The sequence below is a fragment of the Eschrichtius robustus genome, chromosome 16 (assembly GCF_028021215.1).
Source record: "Eschrichtius robustus isolate mEscRob2 chromosome 16, mEscRob2.pri, whole genome shotgun sequence".
In the NCBI taxonomy this organism is placed as follows: domain Eukaryota; kingdom Metazoa; phylum Chordata; class Mammalia; order Artiodactyla; family Eschrichtiidae; genus Eschrichtius; species Eschrichtius robustus.
Window position 1 is genome coordinate 26,286,639 of NC_090839.1, and position 21,661 is coordinate 26,308,299.

The 21,661-nt window shown below is 45.6% G+C and overlaps 1 protein-coding gene across 1 annotated transcript; it reads right to left on the reverse strand.

The window, feature by feature from the left end:
• Positions 1 to 223: 223 nt before the first annotated feature.
• BPIFA3 (BPI fold containing family A member 3) lies at positions 224 to 11,086 on the reverse strand. The gene is made up of 7 exons (XM_068524893.1): positions 10,963 to 11,086; positions 5,301 to 5,451; positions 3,327 to 3,434; positions 2,549 to 2,698; positions 1,277 to 1,361; positions 792 to 855; positions 224 to 258 (listed from the first exon to the last, which is right to left on the reverse strand). Exons 1-7 carry the CDS (start codon positions 11,084 to 11,086, stop codon positions 224 to 226), a joined length of 717 nt encoding a protein of 238 aa, XP_068380994.1.
• Between the last annotated feature and the right edge of the window lie 10,575 nt (positions 11,087 to 21,661).

The window sequence follows — 21,661 nt, forward strand, 5'->3', positions numbered from 1 at the left end:
TGGAACCCAAACCTCAGGGCCCAGGCAGAAGGACCTCTGTACCGTTCAGAGATAGAATTTATTGTGGAAGAGGACAGGATGTCCACAGGGTCTGTGGTAAAAGTGGGACATCGGAAGCCCCACTCTGAGGGAGACTTGTGGTCTCCAAATCTGGAATCTCCTTCTGATCATCAGTGGGCAGCTAAGGGGTGCTCAAGTCTGGCTCGTGGAAGGCTGGCTGGACTCAAAGTTGGTTGAGTTCACGAGCAATAGCCTGCTCTGTAAGGAGAAGAGGCAGAATCAGTCACCAGGTGTCTGCCCTCTGACCCCCAGGTCCACACCGAAGGGGTCTGTCATCCATCCATGCTGACCAAGGCCTGGTGCCGGGAACATTCACATTAAAACTCTTCAAATGATATCTAATTATTCAGTTCTTGTGTCTTCCACTCACTGTGAGCTCCCTGAAGGCAGGGACTCTATCTGTTTATCTGCAACTGCGATGGGGGTGGGCTTGGGTGTGTGGGAGGGCAGTGCTCCCTAAAGGATTGAGTGGAGATCTTGGGAGAAGCTCTGGTAACCTGGAGGTTTGGGTGAATTGGCGGGGCACAGCCTGCTTGGTAGGGGTGCCCTCTGCTGTCCCGGCTCTCTCGGGGGATAGTGAAGGTCATGGTCATATGGTCACCTCTGAGTGTCCTCAGAGCACATGCAGACACCCCTCAGCAGCCCTCAGTGAGAGCTGCAGCAGGGGCACCTCTTCTGGCCATTTGCCCGTCCTGAGTCCTCCCCCCGGAGGGACACAGGTGCTCACTCACCCATGAGGCTTTTCAACAGTTTCACATCCAGCTGCCTGAGGATTTCATCGATCAGAGGACATTCCTGGGCCACCAACACAGAGAGAAGGGTCAGACCAGGGAGTGGGAAAAGAAAACTGGAGGGGCTGTGGCTGGAAGCCACGGGATTTCCACAAGGAATCATGGCAAGTGTGGCTCCCTTGTACTGAACGCCGACTACCCACCAGGTGCCATGCACAGCACTTCCGTGCTTTGCCCCCCTGAATCCTTGTGACTCTCTGTGCAATGGGGACTGTGATGGTTCCCATGTTACAGATGGGGAAACTGAGGCTCAGGGAGGCTAAGTCACTTGCCCAAGGACACACAGTCAGTAGATGGCAAAATTGAACATCTTAATTGAGATTTCTCAGGTTCTAAAGCCCAATTCTTCGCTGAAACGTCAATATATATGCCCTGACCCTCGGACTCAAGAATGCCCAAGGTGAAACTACTTTTCTGAAACTTACCTGAGTTTCTATCAGGTGTGGGATAACTTTTTCCAGGTTGTCTCTGAGGTTGTGGAAAAAATGTTTCATCTTTGGTGGGATATCTCTAGAAAGAGAGATAGATGTACAGAACAGAACAGATAAATACAGACAATACTGATGTCAGGTGCTGTGTGTGGAGAACATCTCACACAGCCATTTAATCCTCAGAGAGCCCTACATGAGAGGCATCATTGTAAGCAATAGTCAAAGGCGCAGCTCAGAGAGGTGATGTGCCTTGCCCAAGGTCACACAGCTAGTTAAGTGCTGATCAGTTTAGAACCAGGTCAGTAACTACAGTCCACAGTCTTCTTCGTGGATGTCTGGCATGATCTAGGCATTCAGTGAATGTCTGATGAATAAATGAATGGATTTCCACTGATGACCTAGTTGCTTTCAGCATTCTGGAATTACAGAGAGAGATCAGACACAAATCTTGCCCTTGAGGGACTCAGTCTGTTGGGGTTGATACGCTTGGTCAGCTAGTCTACAGATCTTTATTTAAGTCTATTTTTCTCTATCTTGTTCACTACTGTATCCCTAGCATCAAGTATGTTGTGCCTAGCACATAGTAGGTTCTCAGCAAATATTTGTTGAATGAATGAGTGATGAGGAGGAGCTTTAAAGAAGGAAGGAGGGGCGTCCAAGCATAAGGGTCAGCATGTGCAAAGGCACCGTGGTATGAAAATGTATGGCATATTGATGGAGGGGGGTTCTTCAGAGAGACTTGAGGGCAAAGGGCTGCAGAGTGGGGTAGGGGACAGGACAAGTAGGGCCTTGAGTGACATCCAGGAGTTTGCTCTTCATCCAGAGGGCATTGGAGAACCATTGGAGTGTCTGGAGCAGGGGCTGGGTGACATGGCTAGATTTCTGCTGCAGGGGGAGAACAGAGTGAAAGCGGTGAGGTCTGAGTCAGGGAAAGTTGGAGGAGGCTCCCACAATGGTCCAGGAAGTGGACGATGAGCCCAGTCAGTGGCTGTGGGGATGGAGAGAAAGGGAGCAGGTGAGGGTTGCCAGGAGGTCACTGATGGGACCTGTGGACGATGGGCTGTGGGGAGTGAGGAGGAGGAGGAGTCTGGCTTCTGGGAGGGTGGCAGTGCCATCTCTGGGATGGGGATGCAGGAGGAGGAACAGATCCTGGGGAAGGGGTGAGATCTGTTTGGGGCTCACCCAGGAGGTGGTGGAGACCTGCGGCTGCAGCCAGGGCCAGTCAGGAAGGGGCCCAGCCCTGGGGAGGGGCGGCTGGGATCTTACTCAGTGAGGACAGTCATGCGGACGCTGCTGGGATCCACGCGGCAGTTGCCTATCACCAGATCCCTCCGGCCAAACTCATCTTTCTCCAGCCAGAACTCCACAGCGAGGTTCATGCGTGCGTGTGTCTTTATGATCTGGTTATTGAAGGGCCTGGGGACAAGAGAGAGGAGGAGGGGGGAGGGGCAAGAGACAGAGAAAGAATAGAAGGAGGAAGAAGCAGCCAACACACCAGCCCAGTGGGGTTCCACGTTGCCTGGATGTTAAATTCTGTGGTCAGCGATTAAGGAGAAAAACAGTACTAGCCAGAGTGCCTTCTGAAAATCCTTTAAATAGACCAGATTAGGGGGCCTTCGGAAATTTAAAAATTGAGAGTTAATCTTATTCTAAAAACCTTTACCATTTAGTGGAGCCCTCCCAGAGGCAGTGGATGTTAAAGGGTAGTCTAAACCGGAGGAGGGAAGGGTGATGCGATCATTAAAGTGTTTCTCTTTTTAAAATCATTGTAGGGAACTCACATAAGTTTAAATGAGCAAATGACCTGCCTCCACTGACCAGTGATCGCCATCCACATTTCAGCTGAAGAAACCAAGGCTCAGAGATGTGAAGTGACTTGCCCAAGGTTACACAGCAAGTGAGTTCGGAAACCAGGAATTGAAACCAGTTTGCAGCGGAAAGATCTGGGTTCCCCAAATTGCCAAAATCCATCCCCCTGCCCCGACTCCCAGGTTCCCAGTGAAGAGGAACAGTGCCCTTCAGGCCCCGCTTCTGTATGACTTACAGTCTCGAGTCAATGTCAAATTCAAGTGAGATGTTTGCCAAGAACCACTCATTATGGAAAGACATCCAGATCCCACCATAGTCCAGCTGAATGTTGGTGATGTTGGCGCTGCACAAGGAAAGAGCAAAGACCCCCCACAAGGGTGAAGGGCCTCAGACCTCAAGGCCTTGGGCGTTACAGACAAGGCTGGCCTGTCTCCTAGCAGTCGGATTTGGAGTCAGAGCCTTTCACAGATGCTCTGAGGGCAAGAGCTCCCTGCAGGAGCCCTGGGGTTACAAGCTGTCCCCGAGTGACCCCGAATAGCTCCACACAACTGACTTGTGAAACCCACAGCCAACTGCAGACCCAGCCCCTGGGCCCGTTCTCAGAGCCAGCCTCCCGCTCTCAGTGGATAGCCCCACCACCTGCCCAGGGGCCTAGACCCAAACCGTGGCAGCTGTCTTCAACTTCTCTCTATCCCTCACCGCCACATTCCACTCACTAGCAAATCATGTTGGCTCTGCTTGCAAAATATATCCTGAAATGGGCCACTTCCCATCACTCTGTTGCTTTCGTCTGGTCCAGGTCACCATCACTTCTTGCCTGGAGATGCTCTAGTTTCTCTCTGGGCTCCAGGCCACGATCTTGGCCTCTCCACAAACCATCTCCATGTGGCAGCCAGAGGGGCCTTAACACTCCCCTATCACTCAGTGTTCTCCACTGGTTTCTCACTGCTCTTGCAATAAAATCTGAACTCCACATCACAGCCCCTCAGATCTGCAGGGTCTGGCCTCACCTGCCTCTGCAGCCCCATCTCCTACCACCCTCCCCTTGCTCACCCAGCCACACAGGACTTTTTCTCTTCCTCAAATGCATCAATCTCCTTCCTACCTCAGGGCCTTTGCACTCACTGTGCCCCCATGACCTCATGTCACTCACCTCCTTCTCTTCATTCATATTCTACTTGAGGGTTAGGAAGGTCCCCCGATCAGCCCTCTCACTCTCACCCTTGACCTGGTTAAATTTGTCTTCGTGTTATATCCCTCCATCTGAAATTAGTTATTTACTTTCGTGGCCTATCTCACTAACTAGGATGTAAGATCCAAAAGGGCAGGGACTGTAGGTCTATGTAGAGCTGCATTCCCAGTACCCAGCCCAGGTGCTGGTACACAGTAGGTGCTCAATGAATAACTGTAATAATTGTTAAAGGAATGAATGAAGGGAAGTGACTGTGGCTGCACACAGCAACGGAAACCCTGCTGGTGAGTCCTGGTGCTCATTAAAGTGGAGGGAATGAGGGATGCAAATCAGAGAGAAGGTAGGTCAAGGGCACAGCAGGCTGGGATCATGGTGTTACATTTGAGCAGCTTTGAGACCAGGCAGCTGGGGAGGCCTGCATCCATTGAGAGGAAGGGGGGAAAATGGAGGTGGAGGACAGGCCCAGTTCTGCGAGGCTAATTATACCAATGGCTATGCATCCACTATGTGCCACAGGGAAAGCTCCTAACAGCTCCAGGACGCAGGGATGATTACACCCATTTCATTGAGGAGGACTCAAGGCTGAAGCTCAGGGAGCTCAAATGCCTTGCCCAGAGTCACACAGCTTTCAAGCAAGAGTGAGGTTCAAATGTCTGACTCTAGTCCTGGGTTCCTTTGGCACCCCAGATGTTTATCCAGGCTGTGCTCTGGGTACCCATTTTATAGATGAGACCAGAGTGGCCCAGCAATTTCCCCAAAGTTGGTGGCAGAGTCAGGATTTAAATGCAGAAACTTTTGCTTCCCAAACCTTCACCTTTAATTATTCTGCTGTGCTGCCTCTCCCAGTGACCCTTTGTACTGGGCCCCCTACTCATCCTTGTGTTGGGTCTGACATCTCCTTCCAATCTTCCCTCCTTTCCTCTTCTCAGGCCTTGTACTGCCATGCCCTCAGCTCTGCCCTCTTACTCAGAGCTTTATCAGGAGTCCCAGGGCCAGTGATGGGGTTCAAGATCTCACCTGCCTTCTTGATGCTGCTGAAGGCTCATGCTGCCAATTAGCCAGTCCACCATCCCCGAAGCCATCTGCCTGGAGGCATTCAGACTGTCCAGGAAGCGGATGTTCTGGATTTGGCGCTCTGTATTGTGCTTCATGAGGCCCTGGGCAATAACTGGAAATGGATATGGGACCAGTGACATTGCACGATGCCCTGGCAAAGGTGGGGGGTTTGGAGCCAGGAGGCCCAGGTAGCAGGCTGGCACACTGGCTTCTTGCTGAGTGATTGGTGTGTCATCCCCCTGCCCCCAACACTGAGATCCACATTCTTCATCCGTGAAATGATGCTTTGCAGTGCTGGTGTGACACACTTGCAGAGGGTCTGGCAGACAATAGCTGCTCAAGAGAGATATTATGGTTGAAAATTTGCCCAGTGCTGTATCTCTGAATCTGGAACACAGAGCCTAACATACAGGATCTAGATCACAGTAAATGTTGGTTGGAGAGAAAAAGAGGTGGGCAAATGAGAGAATAAATGGAAATCCTCCCCCACCATGCTCGGAATAAACTGCAGGGCTGGGTGGAGCTACCAGTGGAAAAGAATGAATTCCAAAAAGGAAGGAAATTTGAAAAGCTATTGACTTGCGTGAAGCCCTAGCTCTCTGGGCCCTAGACCCCAGCTGCCCAGGTTGGGGGCCCAGTTCTGACAAACCTCAGAGCTCACCTCAGGACACATTTATTGCACTGACTCAACCCTCTAGGTGTTCAGGCCCCACACTGAGAACTATGTATTACTGCAGAGCCACAGAAGCCATTGTGACACCTCACCCTTATCCTCCAGGGCCAGCCCCCAGACCCCCTTTCAGCACCCCATGTTTCTGCTGCCTACAAACAAGAAAGTGTCTCTGGGGCTTCCCCGGTGGCGCAGTGGTTGGGAGTCCGCCCACCAATGCAGGGGACACGGGTTCGAGTCCCGGTCCAGGAAGATCTCACATGCCGCGGAGCAACCAGTTCTGTGCACCACCAACTACTGAAGCCCACGCACCCAGAGCCCGTGCTCCGCAACGGGGGAAGCCGCCACAATGAGAAGCCCGCGCACCGGGACAAAGAGTAGCCCCGGCTCACCGCAACTGGAGAAGGCCCGCGCACGGCAACAAAGACCCAATGCAGCCAAAAATAAATAAATAAAATAAAAAAATTTAAAAAAAAAAAAAAAAAAGAAAGTGTCTCTGGAGTCATAGATCTGGGTTCAAATCCTAGCTCTGCCACCTCCCTGAGTCTTGATTTCCTCATCTGTGTAATAGGGCAGTAATAATACCCATCTCATAGGATACTTACTAGGAACATTGAGACATTTAACCAAAGGATATTTACTGAGCATCTACTGGGTATCAGGCTCAGTACTGGGCACTAAACACACAAACCATTTTTCTATCTAGTAGGAGAACATACAGTAAAGAAATAGTTTCAAAGATGGAGTGAAACTATAGGTATGCCTAGAACTCTTAGTAGTTCTTGGTTAATGATGATAGTAGCACTTGGGAATTTGTGAGCAGCAGACACTAGTAGTTGCCAGTCCAGTACCCATCCATCCATCTATCCGTCCATTCATCCATCCTCCCATCTATTCTCCATCTATCTGTCTATCCAATATCCATCCATCAATCCATCCATCTACCCATCCACCCTCCCATCCATCCATCCACTCATCCATACATCCTCCCATCCATCCTCTTATCCACCCACTCTCCCATCCACCCATTCGTCCTATTCTTCCCATCTGACCCCTGTTTTGATTCAGACACTCTCTTCAATTCCTGGTCCAGATGAGGCTGTTGATTATCATTGCATGGTGACTCTTACAGGTACAAAGTTCACATATGATCCAAGTTGGTTCTATCAGACTAAACAGAAGACCCTATGCTTCATGTTTGAGGGGAAGGTTTCTTCCTCTTTCTCCTACTGGAAAGGAACAAGACAGCTTATAGCTCCAATGGCCACTGGTCACCATTTTCCTATCACACTGTGAACCAGCAGCCTGCGGATGAAACCATGACGATAACAGAGCTAAAAAAGGATGAAATTCAGTTCTGGTTGGCAGCTTTGAGCTGCTGATTGAACCAAACCCGGAGCTTGCCCTACCTATGAGTTTCAGTTGTGTGAAATACTTTAAACCAGATTGACTTGGGTTTTCTGTAACACCCTAACAGATACGTGAGACGTGGTTGTAGAGATAAACACTTCCACAGTTGAAAAACACTTTGCACATACTTGCCTTCATTTAAGTCTCAAAAGCAGCCCCATGAAACAGCATTCTAACTGCACCTATTGTACAGATGAGGATACCTGGAGCCACAACCACATGTGAATATATTTGATAACCTAAATGCAATGCATACATTTATGGCAAACCATAAAATGCCAAGTCATGATGAGGGGAAATGAAAAACATTGATAACTTAAAACCATTAAGAAATAGAAACAGGTGATCTCATTCCCCAAAAGTTTTGATCTAGATGGTTTTATGGAAGACTTTTACCCAACTTTATGAAAAGGTAATTGTGAAAGAAAATAGAAAAAGAAGAAGATGCAAAATTCATTTTATGAGGCTAGTACAACTTGCTTCAAGAACAGTACAAGGAAAAGATATTATACATCAATTTTATGTATGAAAAATTTGCTAAGATCCTAAATAAATTACTAGCTAACAAATCTAATAGCTAATAGTACATTATAAAAATATCATATTACATTATAAAATACAAATTTTAGTTTGATACATTATAAATACATTAATGTATATTATAAAAATAATACATTATAAAAATAATAAAGTACATTATAAAAATAATACAATAATAGCAGATTATAAACAGATAATTATAGTATGTTATAAAAATATCGTATTTATTCCAGAAATGCTAGGATGGGTTCAACATAAGAAAATCTATTAATACAGTTTATCACATTAACAGAGTAGAAGAAAAAGATGGATTAATTTTTAGATGCAGAAAAACATTTGTTAAGGGCCAATACTGATTTATGATTAAGAAAAATTTAGGAAACTAGAAATATGAGGGGACTTCCTTAACATGATGAAAACTATATCCCAAAAACCTACCGAAATATACTAAGTGGAGAATTCTAGATATATTCCCATTCCTATAGGAGGCCTTGGCTATAGTGCAAGATAAGAAAAAGGCACAAGAAGTATAAGGTTTAGATGAGAAAAGATAAGACTGTCACTATTTGCAGATGATATAATCCTCTAGATAGAAAATTGAACAGAATAAATAAGACAAATTATTAGAACTAATAAGCGGTCAGTAAGACTTTTGGATAGCAGATTAATTTTTAAAAATCAACAGCTTTCCTCTCATCTGTACCAGCAATACCAACTAGAAAATATAATAGAAAATCAGGCAATATTTACTGTGGCAACAAAACCCATAAATTCTCTAGGAATCAGTTTAACAAAACATGCTTAAGACATTTATATAAATTCAAAATTCTATTAAGGGATAGAAAATATAATCTGAATAAATTGAAAGATATACTACTTTTGTAATTGCCTAACATAATACTGCAAAAATGTCAATTGTCATTAAATTAATAAATAAATTCAGTGAAACCCTAATTAAATTTCCAGAAGATTTTTTCTTTTTTAAGGAACTCAACACAGTCTAAGATTCATTTGGAAGAAGAAAGTTCTATCAGATAAAATGGCATTTTACAAAGATGTAGTATTTAAAATATTATGTTTTGGATACAGAAACAGTTACACAGACACAGAACACAGAACTCAAAAGGGAATCCATGTGTTTGGAAACTTGACCATTTAGTAGGTGGGTTGAATGGACTCATAAGGAGAGAAGTGAAGCTGAATCTCTAATTTACAGATATAAACATACATAAAGATGTCCTCCAAATGGATTAAAATCCTATATGTGAAAAGTGAAACTGTAAAGCTGTTAGAAAAAACAGGGTAGAGACAAGGGCTTAAGACTCATCAAATATAAACCATTAGATGAAATGTTGCTGAGTTTGAAAATATTCCTGTTCAATTAAGTGTCTACAAACAAAGTTAATAGGTGACAGTTTGGGAGAAATGTTAGCAATGCTTAGACCTGACAAGGGACTAATGTCAAGAATAAATTAACATCTTCTCAAATCAAAGAGGATTAAAAAATTGGAAAGCAAATAGAAAAATGGGCAAAAGATAAGAACAGGGAATTCAAAGAAGTCAAAATGGCTAAGAATTAAGAATGGCTAAGAATTAAGACGTGTTGCTCAAACTTCTCACTAATCAGATAGTCAAGCTAAAACAATTAGATATCACTCAAATACACATCAGACTGGCAAACAATTAGAAAGATGCTGTTATGTACTGAATTGTGCTCCCCCCACCCCAAATCAATATAGTGAAGCCTTAATCTCCAATGTGACTGTATTTGGAGATGGGGCCTTGAAGGAGGAGTTAACATTGAATCAGGTCATAAGGGTGGGGTCTTAATCCGATGGGACTGGCGTCCTTATAAGAAGAGGAAGAGACACCAGAACGCGCTCACTCACCCTCTGTACACACACAGAGGAAAGGCCCTGTGAGGACACAGTGAGAAGGTGGCCATCTACAAGCCAGGAAGAGAGGTTTCACCAGAAACCAACCCTGTGGGCAACTTGATCTTGAACTTCCAGCCTCCAGAGCTGTGAGAAAATAAATGTCTGTTGTTCAAGCCACCTGGTCTGTGGTATCTTGCTGTGGCAGCCCAAGGAGGCTGATACCAGTGGATTCTCTCCAGTGTTGGGAAACAAGGGATACAGGTATGCTTGTTTGTTACTGGAATGGGTGTAGACCTGCACAGCCATCCTAGAAAGCCATCTGGCAGTCTTTAGTTAAATTCAGTTTGCACCTGCCTTAGAGCCCAGCCATCTCCCTTCAGGGTATATCCCACGGAAATTCTCCCATAGGTTCTAAGAAGGACACGTGAGAATGTTCATCGCCGTGTAGTTTATAATAGTGGGGAGTTAGAGACAACTCAAGTGTTCATCCCTAGGGAAATGGCCAAGTGATGATGAAGTGGATGTATTTCATGGACTTTTCTGCACAAGTCTGAAGCAACAGATGTCAACAGCACAGTGTCCAGTGAAAACAGTAAAAAAAAAAAAAAAAGAAATCTATATGGCATTACCATTTATGTAAATCAAAACACTGTATGTTTTACAAGGATATGGGCATTTAAAAACACATATTAGGGAATTTCCTGGCTGTCCAGTGGTTAGGACTCTGCGCTTTCACTGGGGGGGCCCGACTTCAATCCTTGGTCAGGGAACTAAGATCCCACAAGCTGCGAAGCACCACCATCCCAAAAAAGCCAACACCTATATTAAACAAGCTGCAGTGCCTGCCAAGGAAGAGGGGAATGGGAGTGAGAATAAGAGGTCGAGAGGAAAATAACATAAAATAAAACACAAGAGGGGTCTTTCCATGGTTCATGATAATGATGATGTGCTAGGAATAGGCGTATGATCAACTCAAACTCAATTTTGTGTACTTCAGGTCTAAGAAAAAAGGAAGAGAAGAGGGTAAGTGACCAATTCCAGGTCATCTAGCAAGTCAGTGGTGGGGTCAAGTTAATGCTTTCCCTACCCTCCCTGTGACAGCGGGCAGAGCATGGGCTTAGCTTACTTCTCGCCAGACCTGATTTGCTGTCTGTGTGGGTCTTGGCCAGGCCAGGCCAGTGCTGCTTATGTAGTGCCAAGGGCAAGGCCAGCGAGCTGAGGAGGACCAGGAGCCTCCAGAGTGAATGCATCTTGGGTTCTTGGACCTGTGGGTATTAAGAAAGGTCAGATGGTACCCACGCAGATGGCTGCAAGGGTCGCCACCTGGTTGGATGGACTTATGGTTTTCTGTAGGAAGACAACACCGGAGTTAGCCCCAGCATGCTGTGGGGAGGTGTCGTGATGGGCTCTGGCAGCTGCCACTGGGGCTTGCTCACATGGTGAGGGCAGCAGGTGGAACCCTGCGGGGAGGCCAGGGATCCAGACGGAAGCCTTGTTGCTTAGAGACACGCAGTAGGCCCCACTGTTGGGTCATCCAGTGGGAATCCTCTCCCAGACCAGCACAGGGTGGATGTTGGTGACTCTTCCGTGAATGAATGAATGAATGAATGGGCAAGGATGGTTAGTCTCAGGCTTTCCAATTGGACTAGGACTTTCTTAAGGGCAGGATCATCTGCAATGCCTATCGCAATGCTTGCCTGTGAGAAATTAAGTGCTGATGATTGTTGGTTGAGGGACCAAATGACTGAATACATAAAACAGTGAGGATGGCTGGTCTCTGAATCCCCCACTAAATTATATGTTTCTGGAGCACAGGGTGTGAATTTAATTAATCCTCCTGTGTCCAGTGCCTCCCATGTTTACCACATGGTAGTTACCAGTGATGTTTATTAAGCGATACAAATGAATGAATGAATAATTGGATGGATGGATGGTTTGTGGATAAGATTTACAGGGAGGGGACAGAGAGCCTTGAAGCCAAAGCATTAGGTTTATCTTGTTGCTCTGGGTTTGAGGGTCATTAAGAATTCAGTTCGAATCCCCTCTCCTCACCATCTCAAGACATGGCATCCCAATCCATCCAGTTGCTCCAGCCACAGCCCTTGGAGTCCCCCTTGACTCACTCCTCTTTCCTCATCTCCCATGACCCATCTGTCAGGAAGTCCTGTCAACACTTCCAGGATCTGACCACATCTAACCACTCCTCCTCAGCTGCCATCCTCTTGGCCTGAGTTATTGCAGGGGTGTCCTACCTGGTGTCCCAGCTTCTTCCCTGGCCCAACTACAATCTCTTTTGCATACAGCTGCCTGAGAAATCATTTTAAGACATAAATCAGACCATGGCACTCCTCTGCTCAAAACCCTCCAAAATTTCCCATTGCACACAGAGGGAAAGCTGAAATCTGTGCAATGCCTCTCAGAGCCTGCAGGGTCTCTGGTGTCCTCTCTGACCTCACCCCCTACCACTCTGTCCCTCCTCTGCTCTCCTGCAGCTGCACAGGCCTTGGGAGTCTGGGCCCGACAATTCAGCTGCCGTGAGCTCTGAGACAAAGGCTCTTTCCCCTTCTTGTCCTCTCCCCCACAAGATGCGGGGGGCATGCAGGGTTCCGTGTGAACTTCCCAGAAGCCCTGGGCCATCCTTGGACACTTCACTTCTGGTCTCGTAAATCAAAAGCATTAGTTCAGGGTGATGGCTTTCCCGATCTGAGGTCCTCTCTCAGTGTTCATGCCCCCCTTGGGGATGTTTGTAGAATATCAATTACTTTAAATGTACTTTTCTAGTCTTCCTGGTCTTGTGTAACCAGTTGGGATTTTGTTATTTTTTTTTGTCAAGAAAATTGGAGAAGAGTGGTCATTGTTGTCCTTGGCTCTTTGGAGAGCTGAACAGGGGGTGGGTGGTTGTCAGCCCCACCTCCTCACAGGCTGTGGTTCTCAGGGCCACTGAGTGTAAAGAAATGATGATGTGTAGGGTGTAGATTTCAGGGTCTGGTGCATGACAAGGGAGCAGGAAGCACTGCTCAGGGGTGAGCCCCGGATTTGAAGCCAGCTTAATGCATAATCACACGCAGTTAAGAGCGTGGGCTTCTGAGTCACACAGAACAGGGTGCAAATCCTGGCTTTCCCTCCTGGCAGACTCAGGAGGGAAAGCCAGGATTTGCACCCTGAGTCTGGATAATAGTGTGGGGCTGTAGGGAGACTTAAAGAGAATCCTGCACAGCAATGCTCAAAAACCTTGTTGCTACGATTGCTGTCATCCTCACTCTCACCTCTCTGCGCCTCAGCTTCATTACCTGTAAACCAGGGAAGCTGGTGGAGTGAACGACACCAAGTATGATTAGCCTAGAGATGGTGCCCAGGACACTGAAAGCGCACAACATGTCAAGGAGCCACCTCTCCTGAGCACATCCGCAAATGAGTGTACGGCTGTTTTGGCAATTCTAGCAGGAATTACAACTGGGGGTGCTGTGATGGTTTAGTGCCTGGAGGGAGCTTGCAGACGTCCGATCAGATGGTGGGCTTTGTTCTTGTTCATTCAACAAACAAATAAAGTGGGACTTCCCTGGTGGCCCAGTGGTTAAGAATCCGCCTGCCAATGCAGGGGACACGGGTTCAAGCCCTGGTCTGGGAAGATCCTACATGTCACGGAGCAGCTAAGCCCGTGCGCCACAACTACTGAGGCTGCGCTCTAGAGCCCACGAGCCACAACTACTGAGCCCGCGTGCCACAACTACTGAAGCCTGCACGCCTACAGCCCGTGCTCCGCAACAAGAGAAGCCACCGTGATGAGAAGCCCGCACACTGCAATGAGGAGTAGCCCCTGCTCGCTGCAACTAGAGAAAGCCCGCGCACAGCAATGAAGACCCAACGCAGCCAAAACCAAGAAAAACCAAAAAAAAAACCAAATAAAGCAGCTAAAGACAGTGAGTGCTACGTGTCAGGCACCATGGGCTCTGAGCAGCCAGTTAGGTTCCTCGTCCTCCTGGAGCTCACACGCACTGGGGAGACTGACAGTCTGCATCTCTGCCTGCCAGGAGCATGTGGTTATGAAGCACGGCTCTGCTGTGGAGCGGAGGTGGGGGGGCGGGAGGAGCTAAGCAAGGGCGCAGTGAGGGGAGACCTGATAGCTGGGGAGCGGGGTAAGCAGAGAAAAGACGTCCCTGGGGAGGTAGAGCTTGAGCAGCTATTTAAAAGAAAGGCTATAAGTTAGCTGGGTGTTTCCTCGCCCCTGTCCCCCACTGGTGCTCGCAGAGAGGAGGCCACTGGAGGGGTGCTCTGCTCCTGTGGAAGCAGCTACTTTTATCAGGTTGGTGATGCCGATATTTACCTGGTGGCCTCATTCACTGTGCTAAGCCTGCTCCGTGTGGGATCTCACTGCACCCTCCTGCCACACATGAGGGGACGTGAGCCTGAGGAGCTGCCACCCCAGAGCGGCGAGATGCTCTTTCCCTTGGGAGATGGAGATGCTGGACGCCCCAGACCTCACCCATTAGCAATCTCCTGCACTATTTCAAAGAACTTACCTTAGAACAAGCTTCTTTACATTTTTGGGAGGCATTTTGAAAACGTGATGAAAACTTGGGTTTGTGATGATAAACGTACATGTACCTGGTTTAAAAATGTTGCTCACAGTAGCAGGATTTCTGTGGTCCTCTTAAGGCGTGCCCACTCACACTGGTTAAAACCCCTGCTCCTCTGGGTAATTGGCTTTCCAGGAGTTTGACTTGGAGGAGCATTCACTTGTCCAGTCAACCAATATCCCCTGTGGGCCCACTATGTGCCAGGCACTGTGTTTGGCTCTGGGCAACAACAGAATCCCTGCTTCTCCAGCAGCTTATAGTCTGGTGAGAGAACGAGAACAAAAGATGAGCAATACGTGAAATAATTACAAATTGTATTGAGGGGGGAAAAGTGAGGTGAAATTGGGAATTGCAGGGAGGCCACTTTAGAAAAGGGTTAGGGAAGGTCTCCAGAGAGGTGACATGTGAGCTGGGTCCAGGAGGAGGAGATGGAGCTGGCCTTGGGTGCAGGTGTAGGAGGGCACACCTGGCGGGTGGAACCGCAGGGCAAAGTTCCTGGGGTGGGGAAAGGCCCAGCAGGTTGGAGGAACAAAGGAACTAGGCGTGGATGGGACCGGGGGTGAGAAGTCAGCGGCCATGTGCCCCGAAGAGGCCCTGGCTCACGTCCATGGCTCCAGGGAGGGACACCCAGGGATGTAAGGAGACCTGGCAGAACGAGGGCTGTGCAGGCTTTTCTTCATGAGCATCCTCCCATGGCCATTGGGAGTGGCCACTTCCTCCTCTCCTTGGGCTCTAAGGCAGCTCTAGGTTCCCCAAAGCAGAGGTCCTCACACTCCAGGGGGCAGTAGAATGGGTGAGTAACATGCAGATTCCTGCACCTGAATCAGTGGGGTCTGGGACAGCCCGGCTTAGTCCATTCACTGAGAATCACTCGTCTAAGGAACAGGATCTATTATTCATGTACCCCATTCTTTGTAGAAATGTACACATTTTACAGTCATGGAAGACTAGACACTGGAACTTTAACCCAAAGTCAAATTTCCCTAAAAGTGGGGGTAGGGCCCTTTCTGAGTGGAATATTAGGTTTGACAAAAGATGATGATGGTGGCTCTTCTGGGCTCTGGGGTGGCCTGGAGAGGGGGACGGGAAAGTGGAAGAGCTTGGGTTTCTGGGAGCATTGTAGTACTTTTGGAGGGATGGGTGGTGCTTGTAAAAATGCAGATTCCTAGGCCACCCCTGAGCAATGGAGTCAGAGTCTTCCTGGAAGTGGGACCTGGGAATAAGCTTCTGGGCAATCCCGCTGTACATGGAGCATGAGGAGGCCCCCTTAGCTGAAATAAGAGTGATTATACTAGTAAACATTTGTTGAGCGCTAACTGTGCTTGAGGGGCAGTCTAAGTGCTTTGCTTGTAATTGCTTATTTAATCCTCCACACAGCCCTCTGAGCTAGGTACCGTTATCATTGGCCTCCCTTTGCAGAGGCACAGAGAGGTTGAGTAAATTCCCTAAAATCACCCAGCTGGGTGAGGTAGGGCTGGGGCAGGAGCCAGGCAGCCAGGCCCACAGGAAGAACATCAGAGGAGCTGTGACTCATTCCCCATCCCACACCCCACTCTGCCCCCCAACACCAGCCCACAGCCCCCGCAGGCATTGCAAGGAGAGGCAGGAAGAATGACAAGGGCAGACCCATCGAGCCTGACTGTGGGCCTGCCTCTGCTCTCAGCATTCTTTGTAGGTTAATTAAATTAATGAATCAATCCTCCCAGTAACCCTCGAGGCTTGCATTGTTACTGTCCCATTTCACAGATGCAAAGCCTGAGACACAGAGAGATGGGGTCACTTGCCCAAGGACGCACACCTGTAAGTGTGGAGGTGTCTGGCTCTAGTAGGCTCTATCTTGTCTCTGGATAAATTCACTCGCAGTCCTCGCCCTTCGTCCCAGGCTCTGTGAGCCTGCCTTGTCCAGTGGCATTTCCTCTTGTAATTCTCCAGAGGCCGCTAAAGACTCCATAGGACACGCATGGCAAATATCAAAGATTTTCAATGAACTGGAGTTGATGCGCCAGAGGAGTGAAGACTGCAGGTCTCACCACGACCGTGAACACTCTGGACCACAACGGGGCAGAAGCTGGCTCCATCCAGCCCAGGGTCCTGCCTAGCAGAGGTGTTCTCAGGAGGAAAGGGGGAAGGCGGGTCATCCACAAGGACCAGCCATTCAGGGCCACAATGTCAGCCTTAAATGTCAGCCAGTGGAAAGGAGGGAATTTGCTTGGGTCCTTACCACACATGTCAGACCTGGCATCCTTGTAAGAAATTAGAAAAAGTCAACTAAACCCAAAGCAATTAGAAGCAAGGAAGTAATAAAGATCATAGTAGAAACTACTGAAATAAGCATGGAAAAACAATAGAGAAAACCAACAAAATCAAAACCTGGTTCTCTTAGAAGATAAATAAAATTGAAAAAACTCTAGGCAGGGAGATTAGGAAAGAGAGAGAGAAGACACAAATGACCAATATCAGGAATGAGAGGGGTGACAGCATTACAGACTTTACAGGTATTAAAAGGGTAATAAGGAAATATTATGAATAACTTCATGGCAATAAGTTCTATAACTTAGACAAAAGAACAAATTCCTTAAAAGACACAAACTACCAAAGCTTCTCAAGAAGAAATAGATGATCTGAAAAGCTCTGTATCTATTACAGAAATTGGATTTGTAGAAAAATCTTAATCACACAGAAAGATCTAGGCTGATATGGTGTCATCACCAAACACCACATTATACCCAAGCTATTCCAGAAAGCTGAAGAGAAGGGAACACTTATCAAGTACTTCTGTGAGACCAGCCTTACCCTACTACCAGAACCAAACTAAGACCAATACAGACCAATATCCATTATGAACACAGCGACAAACACCCTCAAAATTTCAGTGATTTAAATATGGCAATGTATAAAAAGGATAATACATCATGACTATATGGGGGTTTATCTCAAGAATGAAAGACTGGTTTAGCATTTGAAAATTATCATATTAACAAACTAAAAAAAATTGCTTGATCATCTCAATAGATGCAGAAAAAGCACTGGATAGATCTCCAACATCTAACTTTGATTAAAAACTTTCATCAAGCTAGGAAGAGAAGGGAGCTTCCTCAACCTGATAAAGGGCATCTATACAAAACCTACAACTAACATCATAGTTAATAGTAAAAGACTGAATGCTTGCCCTCTAGTTTCAGGAACAAGACAAGGATGTCTGCTCTCACTTCTATTCAACATTGTTCTGGAGGTTCTACCTAGATAAGAAAAGGAAATTAAAATCTGGATTGGAAAGACAGACATAAACTATCTTTATTCACAGATGATATGACCATCTACATAGAAAGTTTGATGAACTCTACAAAAAAGTTACTAGAACTAACATGTGAGTTTAGCAAAGTTACAGGATACAAGGTTGAGAAACAAAGTCAATTACATTCCTATATGCTAGCCATGAACAATTGGAAATTGAAATTAAAACAGTGCCATATTGATAACATTAAAAATATTAAATACTTTGGAATAATATGACAAAGGATGTATAAGATCTGTACACTGAAAACTACAAAATATGGCTGAGAGGAATTTTTAAAGATCTAAATAAATGGAGAGATATATTCTGTTGGAAGACTCAATATTGTTAAGAAGTCTTCTCCTCCAAATTGATCTATAGACTCAATGAAATACCAATAAAAATCCCTGCAAGATTTTGTAGAAATTGATAAGGTGATTCTTAAAATTCACATGGAAATGTTAAGGACTTAGAATAGCTAAAATAACTGTGAAACAAAAGAAAACAAAACAAAAGCAAAGTTGTAAATTCCGTGGTAATAGAAGCATTTGTGATAGGAAATAATAACATGTGGAGCCTTTGTCAAGCCCCAGTAGAAAAATCACAGCACATACCCCTTGGAGTTCTAGACAAAAGCCATGCCATCTGCTGCAGAGAACTATACATCATTTGGAAAATAGCACCTAGCTTGATACCAGCACCTGGTAGGTAGACACCTGTGTCTGACCATGGCTATCAAATAACCATGTGGTCAGAATTACTTCTCATGAGCTGAGTACACCCAGACCCAGAAAATAAGCCAGAAAGTCAGGTGGGCCCAGGAGCAATCCATCATACATTGGAAATGTCATATCCAGGATTAGGCCTGAGCAGTTCAGAGGGCACAAATAAGGTGCACAGGCAGGTGGCCCAGACCCCATGTCATCCCTCACTGTTGCACTGGCACCTCTTCCTCAACTAACATTTACGGCTTCATGGAGGTTTCCTCTGACCAGCCGACAGAGGAGAAAAAATCTGGAATTTGATTCATGGATGGGTCAGCTTGGTATGCTGGTATAAGAGGAAAATGGTCTGCTGCGGCACTACAGCTCCACTCATGAGGAGCCCAAAGAGGGGACCAAATCATCTCTCTGGGCAGAGCTTTGGGCAGCGCACCTGTCATCTACTCTGTGCAGAGAGAGAAGTGGCCTGAGGTAAGGCTAGACATGGGCTTGTGGGCAGTGATGAAGGGCTCATTGGTCAAAGGACTGGAAGGAACAATATTGGATGATCAGGGATATTGGATAGGTCTGGGGAAAAGGCACATGAATGGACAATGTGAGTGAATACTGCTATAAATGGAATTTTTGTGTCCCCCTGAAATTCATATGTTGAAACCTAACCCCCAATGTGATGGCATTTGGACGTGGGGCCTTTGGGAGGTGATTAGATCATGAAGTTTGCAGGATTAGTGCCCTTATATAGGAGACCCCAGAGCAAAAGATGGCCATCTATGAACCACGAAGCGAACCCTCAGCAGACACTGAATCTGCCGTTTACTTGATCTTGGGCTTCCCAGTCTGCAGAACTGTGAGAAATAAATTTCTGTTATTTACAAGCCACCCAGTCTATGGTATCTTGTTATAGCAGCTTGAATGGACTGAGACATATACAAAGGGTATGAATCTTTTTTTTCTTAACATCTTTATTGGAATATAATTGCTTTACAGTGTTGTGTTAGTTTCTGCTGTATAACAAAGTGAATCAGCTATCTGCATACGTATATCCCCATATCCCCTCCCTCTTGTGTCTCCCTCCCACCCTCCTTATCCCACACCTCTGGGTGGTCACAAAGCACGGAGCTGATCTCCCTGTGCTATGCAGCTGCTTCCCACTAGCTATCTATTTTACATTTGGTAGTGTATGTATGTCAATGTTACTCTCTCTCTTCGTCCCAGCTTACCCTTCCCCCTCCCCGTGTCCTCAAGTCCATTCTCTACATCTGTGTCTTTATTCCTGTCCTATCCCTAGGTTCATTAGAACCTTTTTTTTTTTTTTTTAGATTCCATATATATGTGTTAGCGTACAGTATTGGTTTTTCTCTTTCTTACTTACTTCACTCTGTATGACAGACTCTAGGTCCATCCACCTCACTACAAATAACTCAATTTCGTTTCTTTTTATGGCTGAGTAATATTCCATTGTATGTATGTGCCACATCTTCTTTATCCATTCATCTGTCGATGGACACTTAGCTTGCTTCCATGTCCTGGCTATTGTAAATAGTGCTGCAGTGAACACTGTGGTACATGACTCTTTTGAATTATGGTTTTCTCAGGGTATATGCCCAGTAGTGGGATTGCTGGGTCATATGGTAGTTCTATTTTTAGTTTTTTAAGGAACCTCCATACTGTTCTCCATAGTGGCTGTATCAATTTACATTCCCACCAACAGTGCAAGAGGGTTCCCTTTTCTCCACACCCTCTCCAGCATTTATTGTTTGTAGATTTTTTGATGATGGCCATTTGGACTGGTGTGAGGTGATACCTCATTGTAGTTTTGATTTGCATTTCTCTAATGATTAGTGATGTCGAGCATTGTTTCATGTGTTTGTTGGCCATCTGTGTATCTTCTTTGGAGAAATGTCTATTTAGGCCTTCTGCCTATTTTTGGATTGGGTTGTTTGTTTTTTTGATGTTGTGTTGCATGAGCTGCTTGTATATTTTGGAGATTAATCCTTTGTCAGTTGCTTCATTTGCAAATATTTTCTCCCATTCTGAGGTTGTCTTTTTGTCTTGTTTATGGTTTCCTTTGCTGTGCAAAAGCTTTGAAGTTTCATTAGGTCCCATTTGTTTATTTTTGTTTTTATTTCCATTTCTCTAGGAGGTGGGTCAAAAAGGATCTTGCTGTGATGTATGTCATATAGAGTGTTCTGCCTATGTTTTCCTCAAAGAGTTTTATAGTGTCTGGCCTTACATTTAGGTCTTTAATCCATTCTGAGTTTATTTTTGTGTATGGTGTTAGGAAATGTTCCAATTTCATTCTTTTACATGTAGCTGTCCAGTTTTCCCAGCACCACTTATTGAAGAGGGTGTCTTTTCTCCATTGTATACTCTTGCATCCTTTATCAAAGATAAGGTGACCATATGTGCGTGGGTTTATCTCTGGGTTTTCTATCCTGTTCCATTGATTTATATTTCTGTTTTTGTGCCAGTACCATATTGTCTTGATTATTATAGCTTTGTAGTATAGTCTGAAGTCCAGGAGCCTGATTCCTCCAGCTCTGTTTTTCTTTCTCAAGATGTTTTGGCTATTCGGGGGTCTTTTTGTTTCCACACAAATTGTGCAATTTTTTGTTCTAGTTCTGTGAAAATTGCCATTGGTAGTTTGATAGGGATTGCATTGAATCTGTAGATTGCTTTAGGTAGTGTAGTCATTTTCACAATATTGATTCTTCCAATCCAAGAACATGGTATATCTCTCCATCTGTTTGTATCATCTTTAATTTCTTTCATCAGTGTCTTATAGTTTTCTGCATACAGGTTTTTTGTCTCCTTAGGTAGGTTTATTCCTAGGTATTTTATTCTTTTTGTTGCAATGGTAAATGGGAGTGTTTCCTTAATTTATCTTTCAGATTTTTCATCATTAGTGTATAGGAATGCAAGAGATTTCTGTGCATTAATTTTGTATCCTGCTACTCTACCAAATTCATTGATTAGCTCTAGTAGTTTTCTGGTAGCATCTTTAGGATTCTCTATGTATAGCATCATGTCATCTGCAAACAGGGACAGTTTTACTTCTTCTGTGCTTATTTTTTAATTATATGATAAGTGATATTAATTTCTATTTATGATAGTGGTATAAAGTTTCCTTTTAAAAATAAATGTATTTAAATAAATTTAAGTAAAATTGTGTTGATTAAAGAAAATATTAGCTAGAAGGCCTACTGGCAGTACATGGGTATACAAATGGTTCAAATGTGGGACCCAGTGATT